The sequence below is a fragment of the Orcinus orca genome, chromosome 4 (genome assembly GCF_937001465.1).
Source record: "Orcinus orca chromosome 4, mOrcOrc1.1, whole genome shotgun sequence".
NCBI classification, from domain to species: domain Eukaryota; kingdom Metazoa; phylum Chordata; class Mammalia; order Artiodactyla; family Delphinidae; genus Orcinus; species Orcinus orca.
In genome coordinates, this window is record NC_064562.1 from 135,654,557 (window position 1) to 135,673,769 (window position 19,213).

Here is a 19,213-nt window from a genome sequence, read left to right on the forward strand (position 1 = left end):
GCTTAAATTATATGTAAAATATTACATACAGATACTATTCTGCTAAGTGGTTCCATAGCTTTCCTGAGATTATCACAGAGACTCTTGATGTAGAAATGGATAAGAACCATTTCCTAAAACATTAGAGAAAGTTTTTTTTTTTTACAGTTTGCCAGATATGAGTATTAAGTTTATGCAGGATTTTGGCCTGTCCATACATAATCTTTGATATTCTGATAGAGAATTTTAAAAGGAGCAAGTAAAAATCACTCTTACTTTGTTACCTCATTACAATAACTGCCATATTTGTTTTTTATCCAGAAAACTAGGTGCAAGTGAAGGAACCATAAACCAGGAAATTCAACGTTATCAACAATTAGAATCTGTTGCTGTGAATGATATTAGAAGAGATGTTCGTAAAAAATTACGGAGGTCCAGTATGCGAGTGAGTAAACATTTAAGGAGAATTTTATTAAAGTAGACTATGTAAACATTTTATCACTTTATGAAATTTTATGATGATACTTATGTTGTTCTCTTTCTTCCTCCATTGCTAGTGATAACACTTGATTTGTGTATCTCATGTCTGCTATGTACCAGGCACTGTTTAAAGCACTTTACATTCAATAACCCATTAAATCTTTACAACAACCCTATGTGGTAGCTTATATTATTTTCCCCATTTTAAAGATGAGGAAACTGAGGCACAGAGAGGTCAAGCAATTTGACCAAGGTTATACAGCCAGTAATTCCAGTGGAGCCAAGATTCAAACCCAAACAGTGGAATTCTACAGTTTATGCCCTTAGCCACTGTGTTCTGTCTGCCTTTCATGAAGTCATACTTTCTTTTTTGTCTCTAATTCAAATGTGAAATTTTTTGAGATGTCCATTCTACCCCTCCCATTTTCCACAGAAGATTTTACTCTTAGCCACTACATACTGTCAGCACTTTATTCTTACCTTTATTATTTGCATATTTAGTTGCCCTTACTAGTATTTGAGTCTCTTAAAGGACAAGTTGTTTATCTTTGACCTTACTTTCTACCACATTCTGGGATTTAGTCCAATTGCTGAACACTTGAAATAAATATATAGATAGATGTACTAGAAAAATAGAGTAGAAAATAATTCTAAAACTTATTCAAATGGAGGTAGGTTGCTTTGGGTCAAGGTGGTCTTGTTAGTAGAAAAACTAATTTTTAAAAATATAGTCAGCAAAACCCTCCAGTTTTTTTTAACCAGAATATGGTTTTGGGGTGTTACCCCAATACATAAAAACTGGTTAAATCAGAGCTGTTGAGGTTAGAGAAAAGGTGGAAAGGTTGCAGGGATCCAGAGTTCATCGGCTTGAACTTTCTTTCCTTGGTCACCACCGAAGTCCTAGACCTCATTTGAATAGTGTTCTAAATTATTTATTTAAATTAGGAATAAAATTCAACTTTATTCATCACTGGCTTCTAATAGTACTAAATGGATAGTGATGCTCTGTAATGCATAACTCTGTGTTTAAATGTTTTGCCACTATGTACCTCACAGCCATGCAACATAATGAAAATATTGCTTGCCATACTGTTTATAAGCTAGTTTAGAATTGGCAATTAACTTAAAAATAAAACTAGGTGGAGAGGATTAGGAAAATTACTGAAATTAAATCTGTGTTCTTAACATTTTTCTCATTTGGTATTTCCCCCCAATTCCCTTTTAGTCCTCTTGCTTTCTAAGTCTCCATTGTATTAGAATCTTTTTACTATCTAGCCCCCCCAAACTACAAATTTGAAGAAGAGGGATTTGGTGACAAGGAGGGTGTTCCAGTCACCACTTCCTTTCCTTTTCTGTAACGAAGAGTTCTGTCAGGAGGGGTACCCTTGGGGGGTACTCGGGATGATTAGTGGTCGCTCCCTCCCTCCCCCTCCCCCTCTTCCCTGATCTCCTCTTCTCCCCCCTCCCCTCACGTTTCTCCCAGAATCTTTCCTTTTAATTCTCATTTTCTTTCTTTTCTTACTGTTTCCTCATTTCTCCCCTTATTTCTGTACCCCTCATCCCTGCTCCCAATCTTTTCTCTCAAACGAGCTGGTGGCTCCTATTTTCCTTGTACAGCCTTCCTAATTGACGTTAGGACTAAGAATAGTTGATTCCTGCTGCACTTTGATCCATCTGTGTTGTTAAGTGACATTTAAAGTCACAATTTAAGATAACTTGTTATTGACCTGGGGGAGACAAGATAACTTCTATAATAGCAGAATATTTTACCTGAAGTCAGATATTACAACAGTAAACAACTGCCTAAAGTCACCCTTTTTCTATCCCCGTTCATTAGGCTGCTTCCCTAAAGGATAAGTGGGGTTTGGGTTACAAACCAAGTTACAGCCGATCAAAAACCATTTCAGCTTCTGGAAGACCACCTCTTAAGCGAATGGAAAGGGCAAGGTAATATATTTCAACCAATGAAACAAGTAATAAAATTGCTGACTCTTTTGCCAAAGGTCACTACTTATTTATTGTGTTCTAATTGGGGAAATTACAAAATTAAGGTAGCAAATGGACCTTATTAGTAAAACTAGTAATAGTGGATACTGTCAAACTAAGAAGTTTGAGGAATCCCTCTATCTCATTTATACTCTACTTTTATATTATAAAAGTCATTGTGTGCTTTTTAGTAATGAAGTACACTGCTATTTAGACAAGTTTATGCGTAAACGTATAGACTATCCAAAGAAATGAATATTCCATGTTAGTAGCTGCAGCTCTAAATTTGTCATTTTAGAAAGTGTGATTATACACACATTTAACATATGAAAAATGGAAATTTTACTTATTATTGAAGAAAAATATAGATTTACTAGTAAATGAACACTATAAAGTATAAATTCTTTTTTATAAGGCTTAATTTTAGGAAATCTTGTGTTAAAGCAATGAACTTTTTTTTTATGAGATGCTAAAGGTTAAGAAATGGAATACCAAAAGTTCAATCCTTGGATAAGGTAAATATTTAGAAATAAAGTGTTAATGTCATTAATCAGACTTTTATAACGTCCAGGGGTTTTTTTTGAACATGAATATTAATGTTTTATTACTTTATATTTTATTATAGTTCTCGAGTAGGTGAAACTGAGGAGCTCCCAGAAATCCGGGTGGATGCAGCATCTCCTGGACCCAGAGTCACTTTCAATATCCAAGATACAGTAAGAGAGATACTATTTGTTAGAGATACACAGTGCTAAATAATTTTTAGTAATTACAAAATTATAGTAGTTACGCAGTTTAGAAATAGTAGTTCCTACTTACAGTGAAAGTGTGGATTGTGATGGTTGAGGTGTCTGTACGTTGCCAAATAGCAGAGCACTATTGAGAGCCATGCCGCAGGTGTTAGTGTTTTGCATGTAGAATAAAGACCCCATACTGCTTGTAGGTAGAAACATTTTGTTGAATAATTTTTCTTTCAAGTTCGACTCTGCATTAAACTGGGTATTTTACACAAATGTAAATGTGGAATGTTTTTACTTAATGTATTTTATTGTTTATGTATTTTTGTTCAGAATATATAGAGATAATATCAGAAACTAGTAGTAAAAAAGGTCAGCGTCAAAGTTGTATTCTAATTTTATAGCATGTTAAAATGAATGTTAAAATGTTTGTTGTTTTTTGTTTACTTTTAAATCATTGTTTTTTTATTTTTCATTAATTTTTATAAATTTTCTTATTATTTTAATTAAGTTGAAAAAAACGGTATGGGGAAGTACACCACAGTCCACCTGTCCTGGGGAAGGGTATTTTCAGGTACTTTTTAAGAACAACATAAATTTTGCTTTAAAACTAAGTAACCACTCTGAAAATCTGCTTTCAAAATGTCTTCCTCTAATTTCATACTAAACTCAGACCTTGAAGATATTTTACATAAAGGTTTAAGATTGTTTCAATTCTTTTTCATCCTTTATATTTCCTAAGCTTTTTCATGAATATATTTTACTTCTATACTCACTTATAATTTAATAGTAATTATTTAATCTCCAAAATTAAAGAAGGACTAAATCAGCACACCAGATTAACTCAACAAAATCATAAACCAAAAACTGCAATATATTACAGTTATTTGCTAATCCCGAAGTGAATCTCTTTTTCCCTACACTCAAACACAAAATGAATCTTTTCTTTAAGAAAAAATTAGTTACCTAATTCAAACTAGAATCAACAGAACAACAAATTAATCATTGAGTGTTATTTATTTTCAGTCACTAGTATAAAAAAAGCATGTATAAAAGCAATCTATTAAAAATTATGTTCAAAACAGTGTGGAAAATGTGCTACACAATCACTTATAAGTTAACACCTTTATAAGCTACATATTTTCCCTAAATATAAGTTATAAGAGTAAAATTTAATTTTAAAATTGTATCTGTATAGTAGGTATATAAATCATTGTCTAGAAATTTTCTGTCAAGTTACATTTAAAAATTGGAACTTATTCCACATTTGTTTCCCATCTCCCACTCTTTTAAGATAGTCTCAATATATATCCCGTAGTTACACTGAATTTAGTCAAGCCGAATTTTTTTAGAACTATTAGGTTGTAATAGAATGAGCTTGACAGACATGTCCTTTTTTCTAAAAATGAACTTGGAAATACTGTCCTTTACAGTGAATTGAATGGATTCTACTAATTGATTTTTTTTTCCTGTATTTTTAAAATCGAGATAATTGACATATAACATTATTTTCAGGTATACAACATAATTATTTGATATATGTATATACTGTGAAATGATTGCGTTATTCTTAAAGGCATTAATATTCGAATGATTCAAGTCCGATTTTTAAATAGCAGTATATGCTGTTTATAAAAAATAGTGTATAAAAATCATGAATTACAGAATAGATCATTAAGGCATGGTTAAATAGAAAATAAATATAAACAAAGGGATATTTATCTACATAAACTCTTACCACAGCTTTAAAAGTTGAAGATTTTCTGATAAAATCTGACTTACTTACTAAATGATATGTTATTTTTTAAAAAGTGAAGAAAATCTAGATTCTGCAAATGTTTGAAATTTTGATTATAGGATTTCACTATGTATCTTATAGTAATATCAATGTACCTTGCACATTACACTTTACAAAGGCTTATCACATTCCCTCAAAGGATATGTGAGCAAATCTCAAAACTGGGAATCAAAATAAGGTCATAGAAGTTTGTTTTTTGTTCTTTTTTTGACCTACTTAAATGCAGTGGTCTCCTGATACAATCCTCAGTGAGTGACATTGTACTTATTACACAAAGTATTTGCCTTAAAATACAGAATTCTTAAGTTTGATTGATTGCTATTTAATTATATAACTATTTACACATCTTTCTTCAGCTTAGTAGGGGCCCATTTTAAAAAGATGTATCCACAGAAAGTATTCTGGAAGCACAAAGTACATTCTGTACTGACACTTGCATCCTCTTCCATCATTAATTGCTCTCTTGCCCTTCTAATTTAAAGTTAATCACATTGTTTCTTTTGTCTCCACAGCATGATTAACCCATGCTTTAAAGAATTACAGTATGTACTAATTAACATGATGATATATGCTTATATAAAGTAAAATTTCACTCTAATTTTTAGTGAGTCAGTGGTATGACTTTCTGTGGTTTGAACTTCTGCTTCCTTCTTTGGTGTACCATTTCATATGTTTGTAAAGCTGATCTTTCAGTTCAGAGTGAGGAAATTCAATTTTGAGAGAAATTTTAGACGCTTAAATGTATATTTTTTCTTTTTCTTTTTTTTTTTAAGGGAAAAGAGGTTTATAATGTGAACCTGATTCATATTTTTTCTCTTTACATTCAGTTTCCAGAGGAGACAGAACTGGACCTTTTGTCAGTAACCATTGAAGGTCCATCCCATTACTCCTCAAACAGTGAAGGATCATATTCCGTGTTCAGTTCTCCCAAAACTCCAGGAGGCCTTTCACCAGGCATTTCTTTCCAACCTGAGGAGGGCCGACGGGATGACAGTTTGTCTTCTACCAGTGAAGATTCCGAGAAGGATGAAAAGGATGAAGACCATGAGAGGGAAAGGTTCTATATTTACAGGAAACCCTCGTGAGTAGCTTTAAGATCCTTAGGCAGTATTTTAGAATCTAGAACTGAGCTTAAAGCATTATATAACTGTTAATTTTTACAGAAAAAAAAAAAATCTTAACGTGCCTACCCACAGTGAGACTAGGAGACGTATCCATGGTTTACTAATATAATTTAGCTCCATATGGCATTATTTTTTTCTTTCCGTCTTTATGTCTTTTAATAAAATCTAGAAAGTAGCATTTTAAATTTTACAATTTGCAAAAATGAAATCTCCTCCAAGTTGTAGAATGTAGGTCATACGCTGATATTCAGACTCCTTAATATCAGTGCTTGTGCCTGTGTCCTGAGCACTGAGAACATTGCCTGACACATGACAGTTACTCAGTACATAGTTGTTGAATAAAATGTGACTCCATTAAACTTAAGAAAAACTTCAATTAGTAGGAGCCAGTTGGGTAATTTGTGTGAATTTATAAAATAGTGAAATTTATTTACAGACTACTGCTCACAAAACATGTTGGAAAATAGTTTGTTGAAAACTCTTCCCAGTTTACTACAATGTAATCACTAGTTGTTCTTTCTCTAGACATACATCTCGTAAAAAAGCAACAGGCTTTGCTGCTGTTCATCAGCTATTTACAGAACGCTGGCCAACAGCCCCAGCCAACAGAAGTCTTAGTGGCACAGCTACAGAGAGAAATATTGACTTTGAACTTGATATACGAGTTGAAATTGATAGTGGAAAATGTGTGCTCCACCCAACCACCCTTCTACAAGAACATGATGATATGAGCTTGAGAAGGTAAGATATTGATCAGAAAGGTGTACAAGTAACTTCATTTGTTAGAACTACTATTTATATATCATTAATTGTAACAAACATTTCCCACCACATCCCAAAATGCAGATTTAAAGAGTATATTTTATTATAATTAGCATGTTTGAGTGTTTATTTGTATAACATACTGTTTTCTTTAAACAAGTGTATAATATTTTCTGGTGATTAGAAATGGACGTCTGATTTAGATTCTAGCAAATTTGTTAATTAAAATAGTTATATCCTTGGAATTCTTTAAATAAGCATGAATTTCTCAGTCTCTGTCATCATTGTGCACATTTCTGTTTCAAAGAACAGTACAATACTTAAAGATATCTTGTTATTGAAAGTTTGATGACATAAAGAAATAAGAAAGATTGGGAAACAGCTGCACAGAGACCTCAGTAAACTGGAATGTTGTTCAGGCTATAACTGCAGCTTTACCATTTGTTTCCATCATTGAAGAAATAGTGGTATAAACAGGCGTAGGGTTAGATTATTTTGTTCTTTGAATTTGTTTTGCTTTTCCTTCCTAATCTAAAAAAGAATTATAGGAAAACAGTAATATTAATAATTGAGTGAATGAGTAAGGAGTGGGTGGAAATGTAGATAAAACAAGTAGGCAGAATGCTGACAAATGCTGAAGCTGGGAGATGGGCCCATGGGAGTTCATTCTGCTGTTCCATTTACTTTCTGTATGTTCGAAATTTTCTATAATAAAAGATTTTTAAATGTCTCTTTGTCTAATAAAGCTTTTTATAAAATGAGAAGATAAAAAGGCACTCTAAACAGTTAAATTCTTACAAATGTAATAGTGGTGATAAAAAGAACGACTGTTGATTTATTTTTGGTTGAACCGCAGTAAACCAAACTAAATTGCTGGTACTCAGCTATATTTACCTATGTAAAGGGCAGTTTCATTTGGTTCAACCTTATGTGTTCATGTGAAACAGCTGTGATCTCGGGAAAGAATAACTGTCTTGTGTAGTTGTGGAACATACAACATAAACCTCATCCATGCAAGGATTAACCGGTTTCACTAGAGACGCTGATGAGCTTCACTTTTTCAACCTTATTAATGAAGGATTACATTTCACTTACTATATAAATAAAAGTTTGCTTTTAAACAAAATAAAAGGAAATAAATGTCTTTCAAAAAGATAAAACATTTTTCTATTTATAGGAGTTATGACAGAAGTTCCAGGAGTTTAGATCAAGATTCTCCTTCGAAAAAGAAGAAGTTTCAAACTAATTATGCTTCCACCACGCATTTAATGACTGGCAAGAAAGTGCCATCATCTCTACAGACAAAGCCTAGTGACTTAGAAACAACAGTATTTTACATTCCTGGAGTTGATGTAAAGGTAAAAACCTAAATGTCTAGGATTAGGGATTAGATTATTAGTAGCCATGTTTATTTTCTATCATATATATTCTTCCTTTACCAATTATATTAAAATGAGGCCTTCTGAAGTTTTTCTCTAATATAGCCGTATTCTGAACATGAGACCTTCTAAACTGCAGGTTGCCCCTTTTTCCACGAAGTTTTGACAGAAAAGTTAATTTTCTTTTTTAAACATTGATATTCACAATGTATTTGCTAAACCTTGCCTATTGCAACTCTTTTAGATTCTAGAATTATTAAGCTAGGATGTTAAGCTAGAAAGAACTTAAAATATTATCTGGGATGACCCTTTTTAACTTTAAAAATGAGATAAAGCTAATAAGGAACTTGCCGGGATCACAAAGCTAACTCGTAAAATCTTCTGGCTCCTGAACCAGTGTTCTTTCTGCCACACTTTTGTACATTTCTTGGTTTCCCTCATCTGCATAATTTTAATTTTGAAAGTTTGTTTCAATACAGTTGCATTATAATTCCAAGACTCTAAAGACCGAATCACCTAATGCCTCCAGAGGATCTTCCTTGCCAAGAACACTGTCTAAAGAGTCCAAGCTGTACGGTGTGAAAGATAGTGCGACATCTCCTCCTCCTCCTTTACCTTGCACTGCCCAGAGCAAGACTCACACCTTACTTCCCCCCCAGCCCCCGCCTATTCCCTCAGGTATTTACGGAAAATATACTTTATTTTAATTTTTTTCATAAATTAAGTTTTATTCATCACCTACTTGCTCTTTTGAGACTTTCTTTCAAATTCACGTTTAAGAAGAAAGGACTTAGACTTATCAGTAACAACTGTACAAAGTTCATATGTGGAAGTGTTGGCCAACTACTTTTGCCTAGTTCTCAAACTGATATTACCTTAGAATATCAGTTGTTAAAATAAACTTAATATACTTAAAGTTTACTTAATTTTTTAGATCTATATATATTTAGAAAAGTCTTAATGTAGTTCAAATCTGGGAGCTTATGATCTAGATGGAAACATCAAAGTTGTATCTGGGAGCTTATGATCTAGATGGAAACATCAAAGTTATACATTTAAGACAGAGTACACTGGACTTAACCACATTTATTAATTATCTATTATTGCATAACAAATTATCCCAAATTTAGTGGCTTAAAATCTCAAACACACCTTCTGTGGATCAGAAATTCAGGAGCAGTTTGGCAGGGTGAATCTAACTTCACAGTCTTTTATGAAGCTACAGTCAGGATGTTGGCTAGGGCTGCAGTCATCCAAATGCCTGACTGGGTCTGGAAATCTGCTTCCATTGTATCCCATTCACATGGCTGGCAAGCTAGTGCTTTAGTTTCTCCCCACATGGGTCTCTCCACTGGGGTCCCTGAGTGTTCTCAGGACATGGCAGCTGACATTCCCTCAAAAGGAGTGATCGAAAAGAGAACATGGCTGAAGCTGCAATATCTTTTATGGCTTAGTCTCAGAAGTCATGTAACATCACTTCCACAATATCTAATTGATCATACAGGTGAGCCTTATTCAGTGTGGGAGGGAACTACACAAGGGCGTGAATACCAGGAGGAAAGGACTATTGGAAGTTATCTTGGAATCTGGCTACTATACCATGTGAATAATACCTTATATATATAAAGTAGAATATCCAAAAAAGGGAATATTGGACTGGACAAGAATTATTTGAAAAATCTTTATTTGAGAGATGGAACTTGATAAATCTTTTAAAGTAGCCAGTAATAGTGATAATAATGACTAACATTTTTAGATCACTTTTATATATTTTTTAATTTATGTTCGGCTGTGTTGGGTCTTTTTTATTTTGGCTGGTTTTGGTATCAGGGTGACGGTGGCCTCATAGAATGTGTTTGGGAGTGTTGCTTCCTCTGCAGTTTTTTGGAAGAGTTTGTGAAGGATGGGTGTTAGCTCTTCTCTAAATGTTTGATAGAATTCACCTGTGAAGCCATCTGGTCCTGGACTTTTGTTTGTTGGAAGACTTTTAATCACAGTTTCAATTTTCATTACTTGTGATCGGTCTGTTCATATTTTCTGTTTCTTCCTGGTTCAGTCTTGGAAGGTTATACCTTCCTAAGAATTTGTCCATTTCTTCCAGGTTGTCCATTTTATTGGCATAGAGTTGCTTGTAGTAGTCTCTTAGGATGCTTTGTATTTCTGCGGTGTCTGTTGTAACTTCTTTTTCATTTCTAATTTTATTGATTTGAGTCCTCTCCCTCTTTTTCTTGATGAATGTTGCTAATGGTTTATCAATTTTATCTTCTCAAAGAACCAGCTTTTAGTTTTATTGATCTTTGCTATTGTTTTCTTTGTTTCTATTTCATTTATTTCTGCTCTGATCTTTATGATTTCTTTCCTTCTGCTAAGTTTGGGCTTCGTTTGTTCTTCTTTCTCTAGTTCCTTTAGGTGTAAGGTTAGATTGTTTATTTGAGATTTTTCTTTTTTCTTGAGGTAGGCTTGTATTGCTATAAACTTCCCTCTTAGAACTGCTTTTGCTGCATCCCATAGGTTTTGGATCATTGTGTTTTCATTGTCATTTATCTCTAGATATTTTTTGATTTCCTCTTTGATTTCTTCAGTGATCTCTTGGTTATTTAGTAACATATTGTTTAGCCTCCATGTGTTTGTGTTTTTTAAAACATTTTTTCCCCTGTAATTCATTTCTACTCTCATAGCTGTGGTCAGAAAAGATGCTTGATATGATTTTAATTTTCTTAAATTTACTGAGGCTTGATTTGTGATGCAAGATGTGATCTATCTTGGAGAATGTTCCATGCGCATTTGAGAAGAAAGTGTAATCTGCTGTTTTTGGATGGAATGTCCTATAAATATCAATTAAATCTATCTGGTCTATCATGTCATTTAAAGCTTGGGTTTCCTTATTAATTTTCTGTTTGGATGATCTGTCCATTGGTGTAAGTGAGGTGTTAAAGTCCCCCACTATTATTGTGTTACTGTCGATTTCCTCTTTTATAACTGTTATCAGTTGCCTTATGTATTGAGGTGCTCCTATGTTGGGTGCATATATAATTGTTATATCTTCTTCTTGGATTGATACCCTGATCATTATGTAGTGTCCTTCCTTGTCTCTTGTAACATTCTTTATTTTAAAGTCTATTTTATCTGATATGAGTATTGCTGCTCCAGCTTTCTTTTGATTTCCATTTGCATGGAATATGTTTTTCCATCCCCTCACTTTCAGTCTGAATGTGTCCCTAGGTCTGAAGTGGGTCTCTTGTAGACAGCATATATATGGGTCTTGTTTTTGTATCCATTCAGCAAGCCTGTGTCTTTTGGTTGGAGCATTTAATCCATTCAGGTTTAGGGTAATTATTGATATGTATGTTCCTATTACCATTTTCTAATTGTTTTGGGTTTGTTTTTGTAGGTCCTTTCTTCTCTTTTGTTTCCCACTTAGAGTAGTTCCTTTAGCATTTGTTGTAGAGCTAGTTTGGTGGTGCTGAATTATCTTAGCTTTTGCTTGTCTGTAAAGCTTTTGATTTCTCCATCGAATCTGAATGAGATCCTTGCTGGGTAGAGTAATCTTGGTTGTAGGTTCTTCCGTTTAATCACTTTAAGCATATCATGCCACTCCCTTCTGGCTTGTAGAGTTTCTGCTGAGAAATCAGCTGTTAACCTTATGGGAGTTCCCTTGTATGTTATTTGTCGTTTTTCCCTTGCTGCTTTTAATAATTTTTCTTTGTCTTTAATTTTTGCCAATTTGATTACTATGTGTCTCGACGTGTTTCTCCTTGGGTTTATCCTGTATGGGACTCTCTGCGCTTCCTGGACTTGGGTGGCTATTTCCTTTCCCATGTTAGGGAAGTTTTCAACTATAATCTCTTCACATATTTTCTCGGGTCCTTTCTCTCTCTGTTCTCCTTCTGGGACCCCTGTAATGTGAATGGTATTGCGTTTAATGTTGTCCCAGAGGTCTCTTAGGCTGTCTTCATTTCTTTTCATTCTTTTTTCTTTATTCTGTTCTGCAGCAGTGAATGCCACCATTCTATCTTCCAGGTCACTTATCTGTTCTTCTGCCTCAGTTATTCTGCTATTGATTCCTTCTAGTATAGTTTTCATTTCAGTTATTGTATTGTTCATCTCTGTTTGTTTGTTCTTTAATTCTTCTAGGTCTTTTTTAAACATCTCTTGCATCTTCTCGATCTTTGCCTCCATTCTTTTTCCGAGGTCCTGGATCATCTTCACTATCATTATTCTGAATTCTTTTTCTGGAAGGTTGCCTGTCTCCACTTCATTTAGTTGTTTTTCTGGGGTTTTGTCTTGTTCCTTCATCTGGTACATAGCCCTCTGCCTTTTCATCTTGTCTGTCTTTCTGTGAATGTGGTTTTTGTTCCACAGGCTGCAGGACTGTAGTTCTTCTTGCTTCTGCTCTCTGCGTTGGGTCTTAGTTGTGGCACACGGGATCTTTCGTTGCGAGGCATGGGCTTGTCTCTAGTTGTGGCGCGTGGGCTCCAGAGTGCATGTGCTCTGTAGTTGCGGCACACGGGCTCAGTAGTTGCAGTGTGTGGGCTTAGTTGCCCCACAGCATGTGGAATCTTAGTTCCCTGACCAGGGATCGAAGCCATATCCCCTACGTTGGAAGGCAGATTCTTTACCTGTGGACCACTGGGTAAGTCCCTAGATCACTTTTAAATTGACAAGACACATGTATGTCCGTTAAGTGCAAGGCAGATATTATCAATATTGTCCCCATTTTAAATATGAAATTTAAAGCTCACAGAAGTTGCATTTCTTTCCTACTTTTACAAGCTAATACATGCTGGAGTTGGAAACCTAAGCCAAAGTTAGCTAAATATTAGTTAGCTATTATAACCATTCTACTGATGTGGAAATATTTAGTCAGGTAGAAGGAAAGAGAGATGCAGCCCATGTAAGGAGGCATTATAAATGCATACAAGGTAAGAACAGCAAGAACACAGGAAAACCTAAAAACAATGATGTTTTTCCTCAACTTGCCACAGAATATCATTAGTCAAAATTGTCTACATCTTACTCCTCAAGTGGACAAAATAATACTAAATGAGAGATTAAATGCTAAAATAATACTAATGAGAGAGTTAGCAAAGTATAAACTTGAAAAATTGAACCAAAATTTGTTACCTAGAGCAAATAGGAATAACTGTTGTACTTTTATATACATCATTGATTATCTTTGTATTCTAACAATAATTTATGATTTCTTTCAACCTATTTTTATTGCATTCTTGTATGGTTTTAAATAAAAGGTGCTTCCTGTGATTAAACTGTCATATAATTCTCATTTCTCACAAAATTATTGTATGTTTTATGGAAACTATTAAATTCACTTCACACCCTTAAATGTTCTAGCCAAAGGAAAAGGAAGTGGAGGAGTAAAAACAGCCAAGTTATATGCCTGGGTAGCACTTCAGTCATTGCCAGAAGAAATGGTTATTAGTCCCTGCCTATTAGACTTTCTGGAAAAGGCTCTGGAAACTATCCCAATTACACCAGTTGAAAGGAACTATACAAGTGAGTGTCCTCTTTATATACTTATTTGCCCATCACATGTACTTTGGGGTCCTATTACTTAGAAGGATTTCTTAATGCTATTATATATTCAGTGATAAATGTAAAGGAATTATAGAACTGAAGAAGAACTTGAGAGACCATCTAGTCCTGGTGGGGTTTTACGATTCTTCCACGGCCACAGCTAGTGACAAAATTAACATTTTTAGGTCCTATGTTAGTGTGTCTCTTGGACTGGAAACTCCTTGAGGGCAAAGGCATAATTACTTTGTTCGTTGTTTGGTATAGCAGCAGGGAATCAGAGTTTGGAGGAATGAGTAAGAGGTTTGAATAGGGAAAGATGTATAGAATGATGGGCTACAGAGCCAGTGTTTTCTGTGCGTTCATACCCCTGATCTCAGTACTAGCATAAGAGAAAAAGATCTTTTAATAAATAAGTTTGCCCTTGCCCTAAGAGTGCACTTAAAACTAAATATTTTAACAGCTATCAGCTCACAAGATGAAGATATGGGACATTTTGAAATACCAGATCCTATGGAAGAATCAACAACATCACTAGTATCATCTTCAACATCTGCTTACTCTTCCTTCCCTGTAGATGTTGTGGTTTATGTACGAGTTCAGGTGATATACTTCATTTATTCCTTTCTGTTTTAAAGAAAAAAAAATTTTCTTAAGTTTATTTGAACATTTACAATATTACTACCCTTTAACGTTTTCTTAAGCTTCATGGACCTTTAGTATGTCTATGATGGCTTAGAGGTTGTGTGAACCTTGGGGAAGTACATGTACAACTTTATGTGTGTATTTACTTGTCTGCTGAGGAGGTTCATATCTGAGTTTTCAAAATTGAGATCTCATACTTTTGTGGCAGATGTGAAAATATGTAAGTTAAAACTTTTTCAGCACTCTATGCCATTTTTTATGATGGCGCCTATATTTCTTGTCATTATGGTCATTTGGGGGCAGATATAAAGTGAAATTGAGATACAAAGTCACAATAGTACCTTTGTTAGATTTTTCTAAGAGTTATATATTTAGTATTTTATTCTAAAATTCAGTCCTATCTGTAGGCTTTTAGGAGTATAGGCATACCTGAGAGATATTGTGGGTTCAGTTCCAAACCACCACTGCAATAAAGCAAATATTGCAGAGAAGCAAGTTACATGTTTTTGATTCCTCAGTGCATATAAAAGTTATGTTTACACTGTATGGTAGTTTATTAAGTGTGCAATAGTATTATATCTAAAAAAACAGTGTACCTGCCTTAATTAAAAAATAACGCTGTTGGGGCTCCCTGGTGGTGCAGTGGTTGAGAGTCCGCCTGCCGATGCAGGGGACGTGGGTTCATGCCCCGGCCCGGGAAGATCCCACATGCCGCGGAACGGCTGGGCCCATGAGCCATGGCCGCTAAGCCTGCACGTCCGGAGCCTGTGCTCCGCAATGGGAGAGGCTACAACAGTGAGAGGCCCACGTACTGCAAAAAAAAAAAAAAAAAAAAAAAAAAAAAAAAAGAAACGCTAATGATCATCTGTTCAGATTAATTTCTACAATAGCAATTTGGCCAAAAGAACTTCAGTCTGATCTTCTGGAGTTTTTACACAAGCTTTTTTGAAGATCTGATGAAAACATGTAATGAGTGAGGGCTTGAGAGTTTGTAAAACTTCAGTTATTAATGCAATAGCCTTTTAAAATTTTAGTATAAAAGGAAATCATTTCCTTTAAAATACTTGATTATGAACAATATGAACGTAAACATCTTTAATGTTCTGAATTATCTAAATGTCTACATATTTACTGCTTAGAGATAGTTCCTCAAATATTTAGAGTTTTTTAAATGATACCATTTTGTTAATATACTTTGGTTAATGTATCGTGTGTCTGTTTGAAAAAGGTAGGACACACTAAAGACAAAATTCTTTTAAGTAAGACAAAATTCTTTTAAGTGTCAAATAATAAATTTGGTATATGTAGACTGAAATGGAAACTGAATGTAATTTTTGGAGTCCAGTGGGAAAATTTTTAATCATCTAGCTCCTAGAAACTTTTGTTTTGGCTTTCTGCACTTTTTAGCCCTCACAGATCAAGTTTAGCTGTTTACCGGTGTCAAGAGTAGAATGCATGCTAAAGCTGCCATCCCTGGACTTGGTGTTTTCTTCAAACCGAGGAGAACTGGAGACTTTAGGGGCTACGTATCCTGCAGAGACTTTATCCCCTGGAGGTAATGCTCCTCAGAGTGGAACAAAGACCTCTGCAAGCAAAACTGGAATACCAGGTGTGGAAACATTCTTTTATTCAATTGGCATAAAGCCAAATATTATTTTAACAGTAATATATATTGCCAAATAAATAAATTTGGAAAAGGAGAATATTTGAGAATTAGAGTACTTGTAGAAAAAAATCTATAGTAGATCAAAGTTTTGAGTGTATTTTATTACAAAGGAATGGCAGTGGGATAGCATTTTGTTGTTGGTTTCACGTAGGCATTACATGCACTATGAGGTATGAATGATAATGTGTTCAAGTACTTCTGAGTGATTTTATGCTATATTTTTACATTACAAGTAATCAGTGTTGCAAATGGTAAATAAGAGATGTAGTATTATCTTGCAAGGATTTCTTATCACACTGAATTAAAAGTATATCACATTGTGTGTGTGTGTGTATAAAAAGACTTTTTAATGGTAAATTTTGTTACCTACCTCAAATGTTTGTTTCATGAAAGGTTTAGTTTTTAAAGCAGAACTGATGATTTCCTGATGAGATAGTCACACTTCACGGTATTAAAACTGTGTCATTTCTGCCCTAAAAATCATTTAGAGATCACAAATGCAAAAAAATAAAGATTTTCTTGGCCATTTTTTAAAAGAGAGACTAGATGAATGAAAATTGATGAGAGAACTAATGTTCAGTGTTTTCAAGCAGTGGGAGGGGTGATTCTGCCCCCAGGTGATATTCCGCAATGTGGAGAAATGGCTAAAGCAAAACATTTGCTTTGCTGTGTAAATCTCTGAAAATTTTCAAAACAAAAAGTTGATATTTTACAAATAAGATTTTTGCTAATGCCATAGCCCACTGTCTTACACTTAGTTCCTAAATATTGCTGCTGGAATTGTATTGTAGTCAACAACATGTTGGAGCGGTAGTGCTGGTTTTTGAAAACATATTTTTTTGATTATAAAATTAACTCATTGTTTTTTTTTTTTTTTTTTTTTTTTTTTAGATGTCTGTTGTTTCTTGACGTAGGATTGTATTGCTGTAAACTTCCCTCTTAGAACTGCTTTTGCTGCATCCCATAGGTTTTGGATCGTCTTGTTTCCATTGTCATTTGTGTCTAGGTATTTTTTTATTTCTTCAGTGATCTCTTGGTTATTTAGTAATGTATTGTTTGACCTCCATGTGTTTGTGCTTTTTATGTTTTATTCCCTGTAATTGATTTCTAATCTTATAGTGTTGTGGTCAGAAAAGATGCTTGATATGATTTCAATTTTCTTAAATTTACTGAGGCTTGATTTGTGACCCAAGATGTGATCTTTCCTGGAGAATGTTCTGTGCGCACTTGAGAAGAAAGTATAATCTGCTATTTTTGGATGGAAGTCCTATAAATATCAGTTAAATCTATCTGGTCTGTTGTGTCATTTAAAGCTTGTTTTTCCTTATTAATTTTCTGTTTGGATAATCTGTCCATTGGTGTAAGTGAGGTGTTAAAATCCCCCACTATTATTGTGTTACTGTCGATTTCCTCTTTTATAGCTGTTAGGCCATTGCCTTATGTATTGAGGTGCTCCTATGTTGGGTGCATATATATTTATAATTGTTACATCTTCTTCTTGGATTGGTCCTTTGATCATTATGTAGAGTCCTTCCTTGTCTCTGGTAACATTCTTTATTTTAAAGTCTGTTTTATCTGATGTAAGTACTGTTACTCCAGCTTTCTTTTGATTTCCATTTGCATGGAATATCTTTTTCCATCCCCTCATTTTCAGTCTGTATGTGTCCCTAGGTCTGAAGTGGGTCTCTTGTAGACAGCATATATATGGGTCTTGTTTTTGTATCCATTCAGCGAGCCTGTGTCTTTTGGTTGGAGCATTTAATCCATTCACATTTAAGGTAATTATCGAGATGTATGTTCCTATGACCATTTTCTTAATTGTTTTGGGTTTGTTTTTGTCGGTCCTTTTCTTTTCTTGTGTTTCCCACTTAGAGAAGTTCCTTTAGCATTTGTTGTAGAGCTGGTTTGGTGGTGCTGAATTCTCTTAGCTTTTGCTTCTCTGTAAAGCTTTTGATTTCTCCATTGAATCTGAATGAGATCCTTGCCGGGTAGAGTAATCTTGGTTGTAGGTTCTTCCCTTTCATCACTTTAAACATGTCATGCCACTCCCTTCTGGCTTGTAGAGTTTCTTGTAGAAATCAGCTGTTAACCTTATGGGAGTTCCCTTGTATGTTATTTTTCGTTTTTCCCTTGCTGCCTTCAGTAATTTTTCTTTGCTTTTAATTTTTGTCAATTTGATTACTATGTGTCTTGGCATGTTTCTCCTTGGGTTTATCCTGTATTGGTCTCTCTGTGCTTCCTGGACTTGGGTGGCTATTTCCTTTCCCATGTTAGGACAGTTTTTGACTATAATCTCTTCAGATATTTTCTCGGGTCCTTTCTCTCTCTCTTCTCCTTCTGGGACCCCTATAATGTGAATATTGTTGCGTTTAATGTTGTCCCAGAGGTCTCTTAGGCTGTCTTCATTTCTTTTCATTCTTTTTTCTTTATTCTGTTCCGCAGCAGTGAATTCCAGCATTCTGTCTTCCAGGTCGCTTATCTGTTCTTCTGCCTCAGTTATTCTGCTATTGATTCCTTCTAGTATATTTTTCATTTCAGTTATTGTATTGTTCATCTCTGTTTGTTTGTTCTTTACTTCTTCTAGGTCTTTGTTAAACATTTCTTGCATCTTCTCGATCTTTGCCTCCATTCTTTTTCCGAGGTCCTGGATCATCTTCACTATCATTATTCTGAATTCTTTTTCTGGAAGGTTTCCTATCTCCGCTTCATTTAGTTGTTTTTCTGGGGTGTTATCTTGTTCCTTCATCTGGTACATAGCCCTCTGCCTTTTCATCTGGCCTGTCTTTCTGTGAATGTGGTTTTTGTTCCACAGGCTGCAGGATTGTAGTTCTTCTTGCTTCTGCTGTCTGCCCTCTCTCATTGTTTATTACAGAACATAAAGAAAACAGAAAAGTATCAAAAATGAAAATAATAATATCCCTTTATCAGTTCCTACCTACTCTCTAGCATTTTTGTGAAGATATGATCTTTTTCCCAGGAAAGACTGAAATATGGTCTCTTCTGCTATGTAACTTTCAGAAATTTTAAATATAGGTTTTCCCAAATTATTAAATATTTATCTCTAAAATAACTTTAATGACTGTATAACATCATTTTGATCATATATTTGAAACTCCCTGGGCTCT

The 19,213-nt window shown here is 34.4% G+C and overlaps 1 protein-coding gene across 2 annotated transcripts in view; it reads left to right on the top strand.

Moving 5' to 3' along the window:
- BLTP1 (bridge-like lipid transfer protein family member 1) overlaps window positions 1-19,213 on the top strand; it is a 210,715-nt gene that overhangs the window by 170,707 nt on the left and 20,795 nt on the right. For both annotated transcript variants that reach the window (XM_033419363.2, XM_033419364.2), the window contains 11 exons: window positions 301-424; window positions 2,297-2,406; window positions 3,071-3,161; window positions 3,694-3,756; window positions 5,808-6,061; window positions 6,630-6,845; window positions 8,044-8,224; window positions 8,725-8,923; window positions 13,598-13,759; window positions 14,241-14,380; window positions 15,830-16,031. In XM_033419363.2, the coding sequence (XP_033275254.1) occupies window positions 301-424; window positions 2,297-2,406; window positions 3,071-3,161; window positions 3,694-3,756; window positions 5,808-6,061; window positions 6,630-6,845; window positions 8,044-8,224; window positions 8,725-8,923; window positions 13,598-13,759; window positions 14,241-14,380; window positions 15,830-16,031 (1,742 nt within the window). The remainder of the gene's footprint in view (window positions 1-300; window positions 425-2,296; window positions 2,407-3,070; window positions 3,162-3,693; window positions 3,757-5,807; window positions 6,062-6,629; window positions 6,846-8,043; window positions 8,225-8,724; window positions 8,924-13,597; window positions 13,760-14,240; window positions 14,381-15,829; window positions 16,032-19,213) is intronic.